Source organism: Marmota monax, unplaced genomic scaffold (assembly GCF_021218885.2).
Source record: "Marmota monax isolate L192 unplaced genomic scaffold, Marmota_monax_Labrador192_F-V1.1 WCK01_AAM20220418_F8-fsc00100, whole genome shotgun sequence".
Classification (NCBI taxonomy): Eukaryota; Metazoa; Chordata; class Mammalia; order Rodentia; family Sciuridae; genus Marmota; species Marmota monax.
Genome location: NW_026693872.1, coordinates 5128912 through 5146348, shown reverse-complemented (window position 1 = coordinate 5146348; position 17437 = coordinate 5128912). Strand labels below are relative to the sequence as shown.

Below are 17437 nucleotides of genomic sequence, written 5' to 3'. Positions count from 1 at the left end.
TACTGTTTTCCAGAGTGGTTGCACCAATTTGCAGTCCCACCAACAATGTACGAGTGTACCTTTTTCCCCACCTCCTTGCCAACATTTATTGTTGCTTGTATTCTTGATAATTGCTGTTTTGACTAGAGTGAGATGAAATCTCAATGTAGTTTTGATTTGCATTTCTCTAATTGCTAGAGATGGTGAACATTTTTTCATATATTTGTTGACTGATCATATTTTCTCTTCTAAAACATACAGTTTCTTACATATGCACACAGTAAAAAAAAAAAAAAAAGGTGTGAAAGCCCTTATTGTGGAGAGAGGCCTAGTCATGAGTTATGTCCTACATTTATAAGGAAGGTTGATGTTTTTCTGAATGGAAGGACACATGGCTGGCTAAACTAGCAGTGAAGTATTTAAACTATTTTCTTGGGGGGAAAAATAAATTTTTCAAATGAGAATTTCTTGAGCTAAACATGTAGCTCAGTGGTAGAGTTCTTGCTTAGTATGCATGAGACCTCATATTCAATCCCCAGCACCCCAAAATTAAATAACAAATAAGAAGCTCTCAGTGAGCTAAGATAACAGAACTTCCTCCATAAAATGAGAAATAGAAAGAGGAAAAGGAAGGAAGGGAGGGGAAAAAACTGTTATAAAGCCAAAACAAAACAAAACAAAAAACATGAAATCTCTTAAACAACAAATCTCTCTAAAGGACATATGGTTAAGGCAGGCAACAATGAGTCAAAAATTACTAGGATTGTCCTTTCACCTAGTGGCTTTTCACCTCCTAGGAAATCAAACAAGACCTCTTGCTTTCAGCTGGTTAATTAGAAATCAAATCTAATCATATAAACAGTTTCTGCACCATTAACATAATACAGAGAAGTCCAAAAGGCGTATGTAGCCATCTCTCAGTATCTTTGGGAAACTGGATCCAAGACCACTCCACCCTCGGGAAACCCAAATCCTCATATTCTCGGGTACTTTATGAAAAATAGTGTAGTATATGCATATAAACTACCTGCATCATTTCTAGATTACTTTTAATAGCCAATAAAACATAATTGCTATGTAAACAGTTGTTATATCATGTTGATTTGAGAATGGTGACAGGTAAAAATATTCTAAACGTTTACTAGAGATCCAATCATCCTGGACCTCTAACCACCTGTTTTATCCAGGGTTGGCTCAATGGCAGATGTGGAATCCAGGAATACAGAGTATTTCCTTCTGAGTAAGGGAGGGCTACCAAATGAGCCAAAATTAGCTCAGTCAGTGCCACTGTGGACAAGTGTCTGGTTTTTCCCATTTCAAACAACCTCTCCTTGTTTTATTTATTTGTTAATAGTGACAAACTCAGAAGTAGGAAAAAAAAAAGAAAAACATGAGGTACAAAAATCTTAAAGAACAAATCTCTCTAAAGACCATATGGATGAAACAGATATGGCAAGGTAAAGGCCTCAGGGACTAAAGAAGTAAACAGAAAGCAAGAGTTTCTGCACCAAGGAATGTGCCAAGCAAGGAAGGGCGGCTTTGGTTTTAGGAAACTTGTTTCTGGGTGTACATTTGTATGTGTTTTTTTAGTTGCTATGTAAAATATAAGGTTTCTTACTATGTGGATTAGTTTTCTTAAATGTGTAAAGTCATTGCTCCAGGAAACAGGCCTAGTTGAGAGTCATGTCCTACATGTATTAAGAGGGTGTTGTTCATCTGAATAGAAGGGAAACATGGCTGGCTAAAGTAGTGCTAAGAGCCACAGCCAAGTAATATGATGCATGGCATTTTTGGTTGAAAGGTGACGCCAGCAAGCCATTGAGATGATATGATTATGTTAAGATCTGCATTCATATGGATATTGGACTCCTGCTGTCCACCTCGGCCTGCTACGGGACTCCTGGAGAGTTCCCATTGGTTGGGGAAGTATGGTAGGAGGGAATTCCGGAGGAGGGACTTCCTGTTGGGGTCCGGGAGAACACCATGTGGGTCGATCGTCGATCTTCCCGGGAGCATACGGGCATTGGCGGCAGTTTCAAAAATAAAGTTTGTTCCTGCTTGAGTGGCTTGTGATTTTGTGCCCAGCCAGACTGCGGCAAAGTAGCAATGAAGGATTTAAATGATTTGGGGAAAAAAAAAAATATTAAAATAAGAATCTCTCACTTACTGAGCTAGGATGTGGTAACTTCCCAAATATGATAATAGGAAGGGTAAATAAGGAAGGAAGGAATGAAAGAAAAGTATAAAGAAAAAAAAAAATCAAGACACTGTTAGACCTGCTGAACAACCTGGGATCTAAAATTTCTGTGCTTTAGTATATGGGTAAAAACAATTTAAAACCAACAGCAGCAAACATCTGTGTAAGCGCTATTGTTAAGATACAGGAGACACCTGCCCTCCTGTATGATAATTACCTTTTACCTAGTTACTTTTCACCTCTTAGCCTAGAGGAAAACAAACACTAATCTGTTGCTTTTGCCTGGTTAATTAGAAACCAAATCTCATCCTGAGCAACAGATTTGGGGCCATTACATAATAGTGAGCAGAACAAAGCCACATGCATCTGTCTGTCCCTCAGTGTCTGTGGAGAATTGGTCCAGCAACCCCCACTGCCCCCTTAACATATCAAACTCCTCATATATGCTCAAGTCCCTTATATAAAATAGCAGAGTATCTGTATATAACCTAGGCTACATCACCATCTCTAGATTACTTATATGACCCCATAAAACAGAAATGTTATGTAAATAGTTGTTATAATTCATTGTTTAGGAAATGAATAATCTCTCTCGTTCTCTTTTTCATACACACACTCTATGTAGTCACTGGAGACCCAACCATCATGGAACTGAGTATATTTTCTTTTTTTAATATTTATTTTTTAGTTGTAGTTGATTGGACACAATACCTTTATTTTTTTATGTGATGCTGAGGATCGAAGCCAGGGCCTCGCACGTGCTAGGCGAGCTCTCTACCACTGAGCCACAACCCTAGCCCCCTGAGTACATTTCCAATCTATGGTTAGCTGAATGGCAGATGTGGAACCCAGGGATACAGAGGGTTAACAGTATTTCCTTTGGGGCAAAGGAAGGCTACAAAATGAGCCCAAATTAGCTTAGTCAGTGCCACCTGAGGAGAAGAGACACCCTTTTCCCCATTCAACCAACCTCTCCTGTTTCATTACGCTCTTATTAATCAGGAAAAATTCAAAACCAGAAAAAAAGGAAAACAGCTACCTCTTTGTCAGCTTTACTAGATTCTGCTTACAGGAACCACAGCCTCCCAGCCAGATTAGGGGAAAACACTTCGTGGTGGCCTTTACCACTGCCAGGTGTAGAGGATGAAATCGGGGATGATGACATTCATGAGTATCTAGCACAAGGCTTCAGTTTGTCATCATAGCAGGTCTTTGCTTTTTGTCAGTTTTATTTTTAATCAAAATTCATCAAATCAAGTTTGTGGCTTGTCCTCAGCATTTTTTTCCAAAGAAATAAAAAGTAGAAGAAAAAATATATGATCCCAAACTCTGGAAAATGTTAAGAATAGGTTTGGGTTCAGGAAATTTTATTTTCAGTCATTCATGTGTATGTATCTTATTTTTTGTGTTTTTGTGTTTTGGCACCAGGATTGAACCCAAGGTTGCTTAACCACGGAGCCACATCCCCAGTCCTTTTTTCCACTTATTTATTTTCATTGTAGATGGACACAACATGTTTATTTTATTTTTGTTTATTTATTTATTCATTTATTTATTATGTAGTGCTAGGCAAGCATTCTACCACTGAGCTACAACCCAGCCCCTCCACCAGCCCTTTTTTATATTTAATTTAGAGACAGGGTCTCACTGAGTTGCTGAGGGCCTTGCTAAGTTGTTGAGGCTGGCTTTGAATTCACTATCCTCCTGTCTCAGCCTCCCGAGCTGCTGGGATTATAAGTATCTTGAGCTGTTCTGTACATGAGGTTCTTACTATACGGGTGGCAATAAAATGACAATAACAAAAATGTATGAAAGCCATTCTGGAGGACAAGCCTAGTATTCAGGAATGTCCTGCACTGATGAAGAGGATTGACACTCATGAGAATGGAATGAAACATGGCTGGCTAAAGTAGCAAGGCAGGATTTAAACTGACATAAAAGAAAAAGAATTATTCCAATAAGGATCTCTCAGTGAGCTTGAAAGAGAAAACTTCCTACATGAAATGAGAAATGGGAATGGGAAAGGAAGTAAAGGTATAAAGTTTAAAACAAACAGAACTGTTAAAGTTGGTGAACATAGGCATGTATAGCCTAACTAAAATAAAAGAGAAAGACAAATGTAAAGAAAGGGCAGAGAAGGATTTAGTCCCAAGTGGAGTTAATCTTGATAAAGCAGAAGTGAATCCTAAGCATCAGGCCTGCTGATAAGGGCTTGCAACAGGCCTTCTCACTATCAGGAATTAAATCAGTTAACATGTGTTAAGTGCCAGTTTAAAACCTACATCTCATTTAATCCTCACAATGTTGATTGATTGGTTGATTGATCCTGGGGATTGAACCCAGGTGTGCTCTACCACTGAGCTGAATCCCCACCATTTTTTTATTTTGAGACAGGGTCTCACTAAGCTGCCCAAGCTGGCCTCAAACTTTAGATCCTAGAATTATAGATGTGCACACTACTCCTGGCTCCATACAACATTATGAATTAAGTACATTATTCCTGTATTGGGGGTGAGGCTAGCAGGCTAAATACCAAAATACATCAAGCAATTTCCAGAAAATATTATACTTGGAGGTATTAGACTATGAAACCTTTTTTCCTAAGTTCTGGATGGGAATAGTTGCCCAATATGAGCAGAAGCTCCAGTAGCAGCAGAATCTCAATATCTAATAATCCAATCAGTATACAGTCCAAAGGGATATGGAATCATATTACTTACATGTTTCTTTGTCAAAACAAATACAATGGGTATTTTGCATTTTTTTTTCTGGGAATGGCAAGCAGACATTTTTGTGATTTAATATCTCTTTTTTTGTATTATTAAATCCTATTATTCACATTATAATAAGTGCAATATTAAAACTAAGGCTAAGAATCAAATACAGTGACAGTAGGATAAAAAAGAAAAAAAACTCAGTTAAAATTAACAGCCGTCTTTCCATCTCTATTTGCTCCAGCAGTGTGTGATGAGAATTTTCACTCAAGACCTATCTATGCTTTATATATTCTCTGTAAGTTATAATTTCTGCTTATCTGATTCTGAGGATGGGTGGCTCTTTCCAGCCTAAATGTTGAATTATATCATAGATATGAATGAAGTTCACTTGGTGTAGTTCTTCCATTTTCATAAAGGCAGCGCTGATTTCACTTCTCAAACTAATACCCCAGGGGACTGGGGATAAGACTCGGTTGGTAGAGTGCTTGCCTCTATTCACAAGGCCCTGGGTTCAAACCCCAGCACCACCAAAAACAAAAAATAAAAGTAATGCTCAAAGTGCATTTGGCTTTCTCAGAAAGAACCTCAGGATAAAATAAAAGATTAGCTTTCTCAGTTTTTCAAAACATGCTACTTGGGCCTTACTGTGACATCAACACTCCATGGAAGCTCTCCAGCCCTGAGGTTTAAAACAGATCAGGAGAAATAATTTAGGCTTTCTGGGCCAGAGACAAATCCCTTTTACTCACCGTGTTGGCATTCACTGGGACCTGCTTTATTTTATTTATCTTTTAATTTTTTAGTGTTGCTGGGGATGAAACGAGGGTCTCACGCATGCTAGGCAAGGCTGTACCACGGAACAACGCCCTCGGCCCCTTACTCTCTCTTTCAGAAATGGACAGCCACTTTCTGTAGGACACCTGCAGCTTTTACCACTCCTTGTAAGGGCAGCCAGCCTGCGCTCCCAACAGGGGGAGTGCAGCTGGATCAAGGTCCTGCTCTGCACTAACTCAAGTCCTTTGGAACTGAAAGTTTGAGAAGAAGCCGCAAGCAAGCAGCAGGGTTCAGCCCGCAGTGGGCAAGGACAGATTCAGCCCACGCCCAGCTCCACCGCTCAGTAACCTCACTCAGCCTCAGTTTCCTGACCAGTCAAGAGGGGTCGAGAGTTTTCATGAAGATTAACCCAGCTAATCTGGACGAAAAGACTCTGGCATATACTCTGGCTCCAGATGTCAGTGTCCTTCTCAGTTTCAACCAACAGGGAGAGTCAAAGGTTGCAGAGCCCAAAGATCAGCAATGCCCTGCTGTCCCGGCGCTGCTTGCAGAGCGGACGAAGCCTGTTACCTGATCGCGTTGACCGGCGGGTTTCGGAGGCGGATCAGAGCCAGGGAGTGAGGCAGCCGCAAGTACTCAGCCATTTTCCTCTGTCGCCAAAGTTGCCTGTAGTTCCGGCCACTGAACACAGCCGCTTTTCCCTGCGCGCTGGGCCAGCCTTAAGAGGAGGGTCGCGTGCGCTGGGCCAATGCGAGCCTGGCGCCGCCTCCCGCTGCCAGACCGCTGTCTGTGGCACGCGACCCACCTCCCTTCTGGGCTCCTTCTGCTCAGGACCCGCCCCCATGCTCAGGCGATGTTGGCAGCCTAGTCCTTTTCATTGCCTCCTATCCTGTTCTCACCCCAGAGCTGTGCACAGATGACCAATGTAGCTAGTGGAATTGCCTTTTTGCTTTGCAACTTCCTGGCCCAGAAGCGTTAGCTTCTTAGTCAGGTTCTAGGTTATTGGAGTCAGGCAAGCTGTTCGCATCCCTGTATTCATTGACCTCATGATCTTTAGGTACAGAAGCAAGTACCTGGCGCCTTGACAATTATGTGAAATGATACACGCCTGGAATAGAAGTACTACATATATCATTCATGCCACTCAAATGAGGATGGTACTAATGTCAACCAATTATTTACAAAAGTCATCTCTAACTTACAGAGCAATCCTGCAACTCTAAGAGTTCCTCGCCTGCCCAATCCTTCGTTTTCTGCTGCTTTTCGAAGGGCTGGGGTTTCTAATACTTCATCTGTTCGTCTGGGAACTGAGCACCTCTCACTCATGTTCTGGACCTAGGTTTAAGACTAAAGATAACAATACCCACCCCTTCCCTCCAAAAGTCCCAGGTGGAACAAGGTTCTTCTAAATGTGCTTTCCTCTCCTGATCACCATAATCCATCAAGTAGTCAGGAGGCAGTCTGGAAGTTTCAAGGAAAAAAATATATGTGAAAATTTTCTTCACTTGATGTTTTACAAATTTTAACAACGACTAAGGATTATTTTTATTCATATTCTTTTATAGCTGAAAATAAAAGCAGTTTCCCACAACTAGAGAATTACTGACTTCCCTAAAGTCCTGGTCACAAATAGCAGTCACAACCCATTCAGCCCAGCAAGGACAACTATCTCGACCATCAAAGCCAACATACAAAATCACTAAAAGCACAGTGCATGTGCCTCTGAATGCAAACAACCAACCACAGCTTCTTGGGAAACAATCAGCTTTTACAGTTGATATCAATCTTGATCTAATGCCTCTGAAAATGACTAATCCCTAATTCTACCTTGCCAAAAACAAAACAAAACAAGATCAAAGGTCTGTTCTGCTTGCAAAAACACTGCATGACCAGCCTAGTTCTCCCTGAAGTATGAAGCAATAAATTGAGCTTTGTCTTCATGGAGCCGCCAGTCTGTAGGGGGAACAATTCTGCCATGGCATCTTACCAACTGAAACATCTCCATAAGGGCCAAATAGGCAAAGCTTAACAGCTCTGACTGGCCTGAAATTCCTCTGCAGCAGGAGGAGAGAATCAGCATGGTGTGGAGCCATCTTGAGGCAATTACTCATCTCTGCCTTGTAGGAGTCAATGATGGGCCATTCCTCCTCTATCTCTCTTGGTTCATTTGAAGGCAGACCTTTTTGTCTTGCACCCCCATGTTAGCATACATCTGCAAACTTCCATGCAAATCCATAAAACTGCCCATGGTTGTTTTGAGTTGCCTCCTTAACAGGCAGGGGCTTGGGTGAGACCAAGGAGACCCCTGAGGGACAACGTGTAAAGGGGACACTTGCTCTAAGTTGTCTCAGTGCTGATCTTGTCCTGATCCTCAACAACAAAGCAACTCATCCACCACTCTATTTGCTGCCACACTGTGGAAATGGATATACAGGGAGCTGAGACCATGATGATGATAATATTTGTCTGCCTGTGTAAGTAATGAAGTGTCTCTCTCTCTCTATCTGTGGGTTCCTTACTTGCAGTGTCCAAGGAAGTGTGACAAGCTAATTCAGTAGGAGCCCCATGCTGTTGTTTTTTTAGACTGCCTGACCATTCAAAGGTCTCTTGATTGTTGGCATGAACTGTTATATTCTTAAATTTCTTCTCATTTAATTTGTATCAATGAACACTTCTCAACGTCATTGTCATTCCTTCTGACTAAGCACCTGCATGCCATGTTATGTTGCTGCTTTTGCTTGTTAAGCACGTTGTTTTCACGGTTGTCATTCAGTGTTTCATGAAAGCTTGAGACAAAGATAAAAGAATGTAAAACTATAACTAAGCACAAAGTCCAAAGGGTAAATTGTGAACTGGATTCCAATGCAAATACAGAACCTCTGCAAGTTAGAATGTGCAAATCTGTACTAGTAGTAAGAACAGAAATGTCTGTGTAAAGCTGCATTGGTGATCTGTTAGTCCTGGAACTCAGAGTGTTGTGTGTGAAACTTCATTCAATTGTGACCTGAAGTCCTTGAAGCTGACTTCTCTAGTAAGCCACTCAGGTTTTTGTTTTGTTTTGTTTTTGTTTTTTTGAAACAAAGTAATGCTTTCTTGCTATGGTGATAAAATCTCTCACACACTGTCTCCCATGATCTTTCCTATTTCACTATGGGATAGAGAGAGACACTAGGCCCAGGGGAGGGCAGCCACAGATAAAAGAAGCCCAATTGGTTTGTGAAAGAGGGATATCCATTAATTGGAACTAGTATAGACTGTTACAGAAGCAAGACATAAATTTGCATCTGTGTGTAAAAGATGTTTACTCTGTACTAACTACAACAATGAAGAAAAAGGCCATGCATACAATTTTCCACAGTGAAGCTGGCTGACATTTGAACAGAAAAAGTTTTCAGAGAAGTGTTTGAAATGAGAGATGGGGTTAAAAAAGAAATTCTTCTCTATACCAATAATATCAGAAATGTCTATTTATTATAATTTTCAGTGACTTGTTCAAATGTCAAGTGTTGAACCTTGTGGGAGAAGAGGGTGAGTTTGTGTGTTCCGTGTTCAATGATAAAGATATGCTACCAGGATACCCAAAGACCAACTGTGGCAAAAATGACTCAGTAACATGTTGATTACCTTCACCAGCTGAAATGCATCAACAATGTTTTACTAAGCATGTTTTCAAGGATCATACCCATGTGCTACACATCAGAGCTAAACACAGCCAAAAATTGAGATGAGAATGCATTGAGATTTGCTATTGAGTGAGCTTTTCTTGTCACCTCAAGTTTGTAGGTAGTTGTCCTTGATGTTATCTCTCTGAGATTCTGAACTAAAAGTCATGCAAGAACAAGAAACTTCTTCATTGAACAAGCAACTTTCCTGGCATCTTGGCGTTCTCATGATTCCAATTTCATTTTGTTTAGAAAATGCCATTAAGTTGTTAGTCACAGTGACACACACCCATGTTCCTGTGACTTGGGAGGCAGGATTGCAAGTTGGAGTCCCTGTTTCAAAATAAAAGTAGCTCAATGGCATAACACCCCTGAGTTCAATCCCCAGTACTGGAAAGGAAGGAAGGGTGCCACATTAGGCTCTCTCTACCAATGTTCCACCATGTATTTTACTAGAAATAATATTTCATTTTAATGATAATCCCTTTCATCTTTTCCAAAAATTGACACTATTTGGAAAGACATTATAGATAGACATAAGTTTGAGAGATACCCAGGTAATTTATCCTAACATACATCCTTCCTTTCTTCCTTCCTTCCTGTCTTGTTTGTACCAGGGATTGAACCCAGAGTGTTTAACCACTGAGCCACATCCCAGTTCAGTTTTTATATTTTATTTAGTGACAGGGCCTCACTAAGTTGCCAAGTCTGGCTTTGAATTTGTAATCTTCCTGCCTCAGGCTGCCAAGCTGCTGGGATTATGGGCATTATGGGCACCAAACCCAATTAGCTGGTATGCCTTCTAAAATAAGAAGTCCTCAACAACATTTCTAGACCAAGATTGTTTGCCCACCCCTCTATGAGTGATTTTAGTGATGAAGACCCCAAAACTCTACATAGTAGTTATTTCTGCTCAATAAAATAAATGGTCTTGAGACTGGAAGTGTAGATCAACACCTATTTAGCAAGTACAAGTCCCTGACTTCAATCCTCAGCAGAGGGGGGAAAAAGTTCTGTCCCCCAGAATGTTCCACTCACCAATTCTACTTATATGTCAGAAATTATATACTAACTCTTCTTTTATTAGAATGGTCTTTCGTCAAATATTTAAGGATGCTACCAAGTCCATCCTAAGCGGCCCTTTTAAGGCTCTTTCTCATGTACTAATATATCACATATGATTCTCTACAGCACAATGACCATAGTTAATAATAATATATTCTTGAAATCTGCTAAGAGTGGAGATCTTACTATCCCATGCATACACACAAAAAGTAACAATGTGAGGTGATGGATGTGTTAACATCTTGCTTGGGAGAAGTATTTCTCGATGTGTGTGTATATCAAAACATCACATTGTACACCTTGAATATGTACAATTTTTATCAATTATACTCAAGAAACCTGAACAAAGTTAATGATCAAGAGACTGCCCATTTTTGTACATTACAACTTTGAAGTACAATAAAATGAAAACTCAAAGGGAAAGAGTGGGTGACAGAGGGTAGAGACCAAAAGCGGAACATGGATTTAGAGAGGCTGCTTTTCCTAAAAGCAGAGATTCTTTTTTTTTAGGTCTGCCAATAGCTCCTGGGTAATCAAAAGCAGAATAAAGCCTGGCATCCCTGTCTTTATTTTATGTCTGTCTAATTTATTATTTTAAACTCTGACATGCTCAGCTCTTCATGGAGCCATGTTAACAATTTAAGGTATATTTATCTGAAAATTAGCAATGTAAGGTTTGTTAGCCCTAATTTTATCCAACTTGTCTCATCCCCTTTTAAGACTGATAAAAGATGTGCAGGGGCATTCTACTATCAGCCTTTACAGCATCAGATCCCTGAAGCAGTGCCTAGAAGTCTTTTTTTTTGGGTCAGGAAATTTTATTTGAACATTCTAAAGCAGTAATGCTTTAGATGTTACTTAAGTGTCCCAGACAGGATTAACAAAATTAAATGTTTCTAAATTACAAATTTAGTTCCTGTAGGAGTCTCAGAAAAGAAACAGAAGAAAACAACCCCCCTCCCAAAAGAAGTATGACACACACATTTTGAAGAAACCCCAATGTTTCATGCAATGGTAGGCAAGATGTAAAAAGCCAACCAAATTCACACATTTCTACACCAATCATCATCAGAAAAAAGTACTCCATAGTCCATCTGTACATCCAAACGCATCTGGGAATCTACACCTACATTACATTATTTAATGTTATGTACATTTATTACCTACCCCCTTGCTTTTAATAATTTCTTATGTAAAGCCTTCATTCAAACTCAAAAAAAAGATTTTAAGACTAACCTTGGGGGAAAAAGATAATCACTTTAGACAGTCAGTTAAAATGTAGTTTATCTAAATCTCAAAATGTTTAATAAAAACAACATCTTCTCCATTTAACACTTGGCTTTCTAACTGTACAGTAAATTGCATTGAAGAGAGTACACCTCTATCTTCAGACTGTATCTTCTTTGGATGGAATTAAGATATAACTGGATAATTTTAAGACAAATAAATGGGAAGCTGGTCCAACTAAGATGACAGCAGATATATTACATGCAGAATTTAATATTTTTTAATTCTCTTTTTTTTTTTTAAAAAAAAGGATGCAGTTGAACTGGAGGAGAAAAAAACCTATAACAGGTCAAAAAAGAACCCAGATTCAATATATAAAAATGTCCCAAAATAGGTTGACGATGGCAGTAAAAATAAGAGAAAAAAAGTAATCTTTCTGGAACATCATTTTTCAATAATGTAGAAACACTAAGTGCCAGGAAGATTTCTACTCATGTAATTTTAGCATCCAAGTTTCCCTCTACTTATTTTATTGGAACAAATGCTTTAAATAGACTATTTGTCCTCTTCACTGAAGAGAGCTGGTCTATTTCATCTTTAATGAGCTAGTTTTGGGGAATATTAGCCATGTACTGTAGTAATGCCTACTGCATAAAATCCAAGGATCAATTTCTCTTTCATAGGGGTGGAACTTGCACAGCAAAAAAGCACAAGAAGAGATTTGGGCTTAACACTGGGTACTTTGTGGGTCTCTTTCGTGGATGGCTTAAAGTAACATCTATTTCCATTGATCCTAGGTTCATACTGACTGCTTTCTCCTAGAAGTCTTCAGTCATTGTCTGACTCCTTCCAGGAACAGCAGAAGGCAGGCACAGCACCCCGTGATGACAGCACCCCTAAATAGGAGCAATCATCTCATGGCAACTGATCCCCATCTAGGATCACAGGTCTGATAGATAAAACATCCTGAGCAACAAGTGGAGATCACCCCTCAAGGGATAAAGATTTTTCTGGAGTTATCTTGAAGAACCAGAACTGAAGTAATAGGCAAACAAGACCATCATTTGACCAAGACTGCTTAATTATTTATGCACATCTCTTGCCTCCTGTCCCAGTTCTTCCTCTACTTAAACCTAGGCTCATGTCAACAGTTTGAAGACAGGGCTGAGATGCTAGATCTCACTTTCCCTTCCCCAAAATGAATCTATTGATTAAAGTTTCCTTCTCTGTTTTTCACCATTACCTTCTCTGCTTGGTTTTTGGAGTGATGGCTGGACTCCATTTGTTGGGACTCCCAGAGTCAGGCCTCCAGTAGTAAAAGATGAGTACTAACACATTGACCTTTGATCAAATCTAAATAGATAACTAATGGGCAGATCATTTGTTTTATTTTATAACAAAAATTGGATTATTTTTCCCCCCCCCAGAAGCCATCTATGAGCCGGGTGTGAACTGAGCCAGCCATAGGCAGGGAAGCCCAGTTTGGGGAACTCCCAGGCAGAACCCCTGATGTGAGAATGCCCATTTCACCTTGACACCCTGTTCTAGCTCCCACTCAAGTTCAAGCACAGCCTCCCAGAGATGGGTGTAGCCTGCCAAATGCCAATCAAGCTGTTTAGCACAAGACCACCACCACACCAAGAAGCAAGCACCCCAAACAAGACTCCTTCCACTGAAACCTTATCCCTGCCTTTGATGTGCTCCCCCTTAAATAAAGAATTGGGTCTTTTTCAATTGTTCAGTTCCAGTTCCTACCAGGACTGGAAGACCCATCAGGTATTCCGCTTTTAAATCTAATATTTGGCTTTGTCTTATTTCTTACGGATTTAATTTCAGACTTTTTCCCAGGCAGCTCATACCTCCTGAGCAGGAACTACTCTGTCAGGGTGCTGGTCACCCCATCATAATTTTTATCTAGCAATTCTTTTTCCTGCATATGACCTGATTGCTGAAGTGAAAGTACTCCAGAAACCTGTCTTTTTTCAGGATTTATGTGTGCTGCCATGATCTCAATTCTCAGCCCTGGTCAATAGTTCATCCAGTTCCTATCTCATGGATCCCCAGACTTTAACTTCCTATCTCTCATTTCCCTTTGGCACCCAGAGATTGGCCTTTTCTGCCTTCAAAAGTGCTACATGTGAGGGCTGGAGTTGTGGCTTAGTGATAGAAGATTCACATAGCACATGTGAAGCACTGGGTTCAATTCTCAGCACCACATAAAAAACAAATAAATAAAATGATATTGTGTCCATATATAACTTAAAAAAAAAGTTCTACACATGAAAAGTAATTCTAGTTGAATTGAACCCAAGGGTGTTTTACCACTGTGCTACATCCACCAAAATTTAGCTGGGTTTGCAGGAGGAGGAAGATATTACTTTATCTTATGGAAAAATTCCTTATTCACCTGGAAATTCCTTATTCTCATAAATTACTCTTTAAAATGTTATTTTAAGCATACATTCTTCACAAATTTTCTTTGAAAATAAAAGTATTAATTACTTTCCAAATAGACTTATTCTTCCTACCATCAAAGTTTGTTGATCCTAATGATTAACTGAAGATAAACAGATTCTGAGTTCTCATTACTGATTTATTACCATTTTATAGAGCTTCACATTACTTGTCAAATGTCACATCTAAACATAGTATACCACATCTCATTGCATATGCAAACATGAAAAGGAACTAAAAAGGCATTTGTAAGTGTTTATAAAGTTTTGAGTTAGACTTTCAGCTGTACTAATTCTAAATTTGTCAGAAAAGCACACCACTAATCTATTTTCAGTGTAGGGTCTGCTGGGGTTATCTGTGTATTGAGAATTTTGATTGCTTTTAGAAAAATGAAGATAAGCTTTATAAAATGTCTTACGAAGATCCTTTATTAGTTATGTAATAATACTAATATGTATTATTTGGGTCATGTAAGTGATTCCAAATGGCTACAGGATAATTTAGCAAATATAAATACATTTTTGCCTAATGGTCAATACATATAAGTTTGTGAGGTTCTGTAACTCCTAGTAAGAAACAACTTTTGAAAATTATTGATTTATACACTAATAAATACATACTATATACCATACATTGTACTACTGAATATTACCATTCAAGGAAAACAAGATGGGTAAGTTCCTTTTATCTGTAAAACCTTGTCATTCTAGAAAGGTAGATATATAGTAAACATGCAGACATAAAAGCAGATAAACAATACCAGACTGTGGTTATGGTTAGGAGGAAAGATTCTATTACAAAGAATAGGTTGGACCTACTCTAGAGAGGGTGGTCAGGAAAGGCACCTGTGAACAGGTCATATTGTGGCTAAGTGCGGATTTGAAGGATAAGAAGGAGGTTTATTAGAAGCTTACAGCATGAGAGCCCAGAAGGCGTTCAATGATAGGATGCTCTGGGGTATGAGAATGTCATGGCAGAAACACCAGCAAGAACAAGACTCTTTTGCAAGAAAGAATTTTTCAAGTTCTACAAGCTGAATTAAGGCTATTATTAGGGTAGATTAGTGCAGAGGAGGGAGTGTGAAATAAGATCCTAGAGGTTGGGGGAGAAGGCCAGGTCATGCAGGACATTCAAAGAAAGCCATGTTAAATGTATTAAAAAGCAGTATGCTATCTACAAGAAATCCTCTTTAAACACAAAGATATAAATTGCTTAAAAATAAAAGTATAAAGGAGATATACTTCAAAAGAAAACTGCAGTCATTATAATTGTATCAAAGTAGATTTCAGAATAAGAACTGTTCCCAAGGATAAGTAGGAATATTACCTAACAAGAAGAGGGTTTGTTGACCAGAAAATAAACAATCTTAAATACTAAAAACATAAACACAGAGCTTCAAAATATACAACAGAAAGTCAAATCTCCCTAAATTGATATACAGATTCAGTGCCAATCCAATTTAAATCCTGTATTTGTTTTGTCTTACAAATCCAAAAGTTGACTCTAAAATATACATGGAAAGGCAAAGAAACTATAATAGTTAAAACAACTTTGGAAAAGAATAGTAAAGTTTGAGGGCTCATACTGACTAATTTCAAGACTGCTAATAAGGCTCTAAATTAAGTGTGGGACTGGTGAAAGGGTAAACATACAGATCAATGCAGCATAATAAAGGACCTCTGCACATTTATAGTCAATAACTTTTAAATAAGAGCCAAGGGAGGGGCTGGGTTTTGTGGCTCAGCGGTAGAGCCCCTGCCTAGCACGTGTGGGACACTGGGTTTGATCCTTAGCACCATATAAGGATAAATAAATAAAATAAAGATATTGTGTCCCAACTACAACTAAAAAAAATATTTTAAAAAAAGAGCCAATGTAATTCCATAGAGCAAGTCTTTTAAACCAAGGGTGCTCTCACAATTGAATATCCATATGCAACAAAAGAAATTCCAACTAATATCTAACTGTATACAAAAGTAACTAAATTCAACAGGCTGACTGTAGCTCCTAAATATTTTGTATTTTGCAAAATATTATCTCAAAATGCAAGAGTTACATAATTAAATGTGAAACATAAAATTTCTAGAACACAAAGGAAGAAATCTTAGTGACTGTGGATCAAAGAATTCTTAAACAGAACACAGATAGCACAAATCAAAATAGGAAAAAAATGTTTAATTGGGCCTCATTGACATTGAAACACATCTCTGGATATATTTAGAAAAAAAAAAAAAGAATCCTGTCACAAACACATGTCTCTAAGAACTAATATCCAGAATTTACAAAGAACTCTCTCTACCATATAGTTTACAAAACAAACAAATTAAGCCAGGTGTGATGGTGCATGCCTGTAATCCCAGTAGCAAGGGAGGCTGAGGCAGGAGGATCATGAGTTCAAAGTCAGCCTCAGCAAGTTATCGAGGCCCTAAGCAATTCAGTGAGAGCCCATTTCTAATAAAATATGAAAAAGGGCCGAGGATGTGGCTCAATGGATAAGTGCCCCTGAATTCAGACCCCAGTACAAAAAAAATAAACAAATAAGCGAGTCTATAATTTGAACAGATATTCCACCCAAAATTATACAAATGACAAGTAAGCACATGAAACCAACATCATTAGTTATCAAAGAAATCACATTAAAACTACAATGAGATACCACTACACATACATATTTAAATAGATAATATAGGAGGGAACAAAACTGACACTAGGGGGGCTGGAGTTGTGGCTCAGTGGCAAAGCACTTGCCTACCATGTGTAAGGCACTTGGTTCGATCCTCAGCACCACATAAAGATGAATAAATAAATAAAGATATTGTGTCTAGTTACAACCAAAAAATAAATGTATATAAAAAAAAACTGACAAGAATGTGGAGCAACAGTCATTCATTCCTTTTCTGATAAGAATGCAAAATAGCACAGCTGCTTTGGAAAGCAGTTTGGCGGTCTCTTAAAAATAAAATACACATTAATATGAACCAGCAATCTCATTAGGAGGTATTTCCCCAAAAGAAATGAAGACATATGTCTCCACAAAAACATGCATGCAAATGTTTATAACTGTTTTACTCTTAATTGGCAAAAACTAGAAACAACACAAAGTCCAACAACAGTGACTGGATAAATAAACTGCAATGCGTTCACACATTGACATAGTAAACCACAAAAGAAAGGAATGACCAGTGATACACTCAACTGTAGGGATGAATCCAAGGGTACCCACAGTGAGTAGATGAAGCTACATCTGCCATGATTCCATTTATATAACATTCTGAAATACTACAAGAAGTATAAAAAAGGGTTGCATATTGCATGATTCTACTAGAAAACATTCTGGAAAGGACAAAACTACAGAGCACAAA

General features: G+C 38.7%; 1 protein-coding gene and 1 long non-coding RNA gene across 2 annotated transcripts in view; one reads left to right on the top strand and one right to left on the bottom strand.

Moving 5' to 3' along the window:
- The window catches only part of Ehhadh (enoyl-CoA hydratase and 3-hydroxyacyl CoA dehydrogenase), a 35087-nt gene extending 28716 nt beyond the window's left edge, over positions 1–6371 (bottom strand). Inside the window, exon 1 of the mRNA XM_046462586.2 lies at positions 6238–6371. Within this exon, the coding sequence (XP_046318542.1) occupies positions 6238–6311 (74 nt within the window). The 5' untranslated portion in view covers positions 6312–6371. The remainder of the gene's footprint in view (positions 1–6237) is intronic.
- On the top strand, positions 6323–12863 carry LOC124105429 (uncharacterized). The gene is made up of 2 exons (XR_006855718.2): positions 6323–8141; positions 12419–12863. It is a non-coding gene; the product is annotated as an uncharacterized LOC124105429 (long non-coding RNA).
- The last annotated feature ends 4574 nt before the right edge of the window (positions 12864–17437 follow it).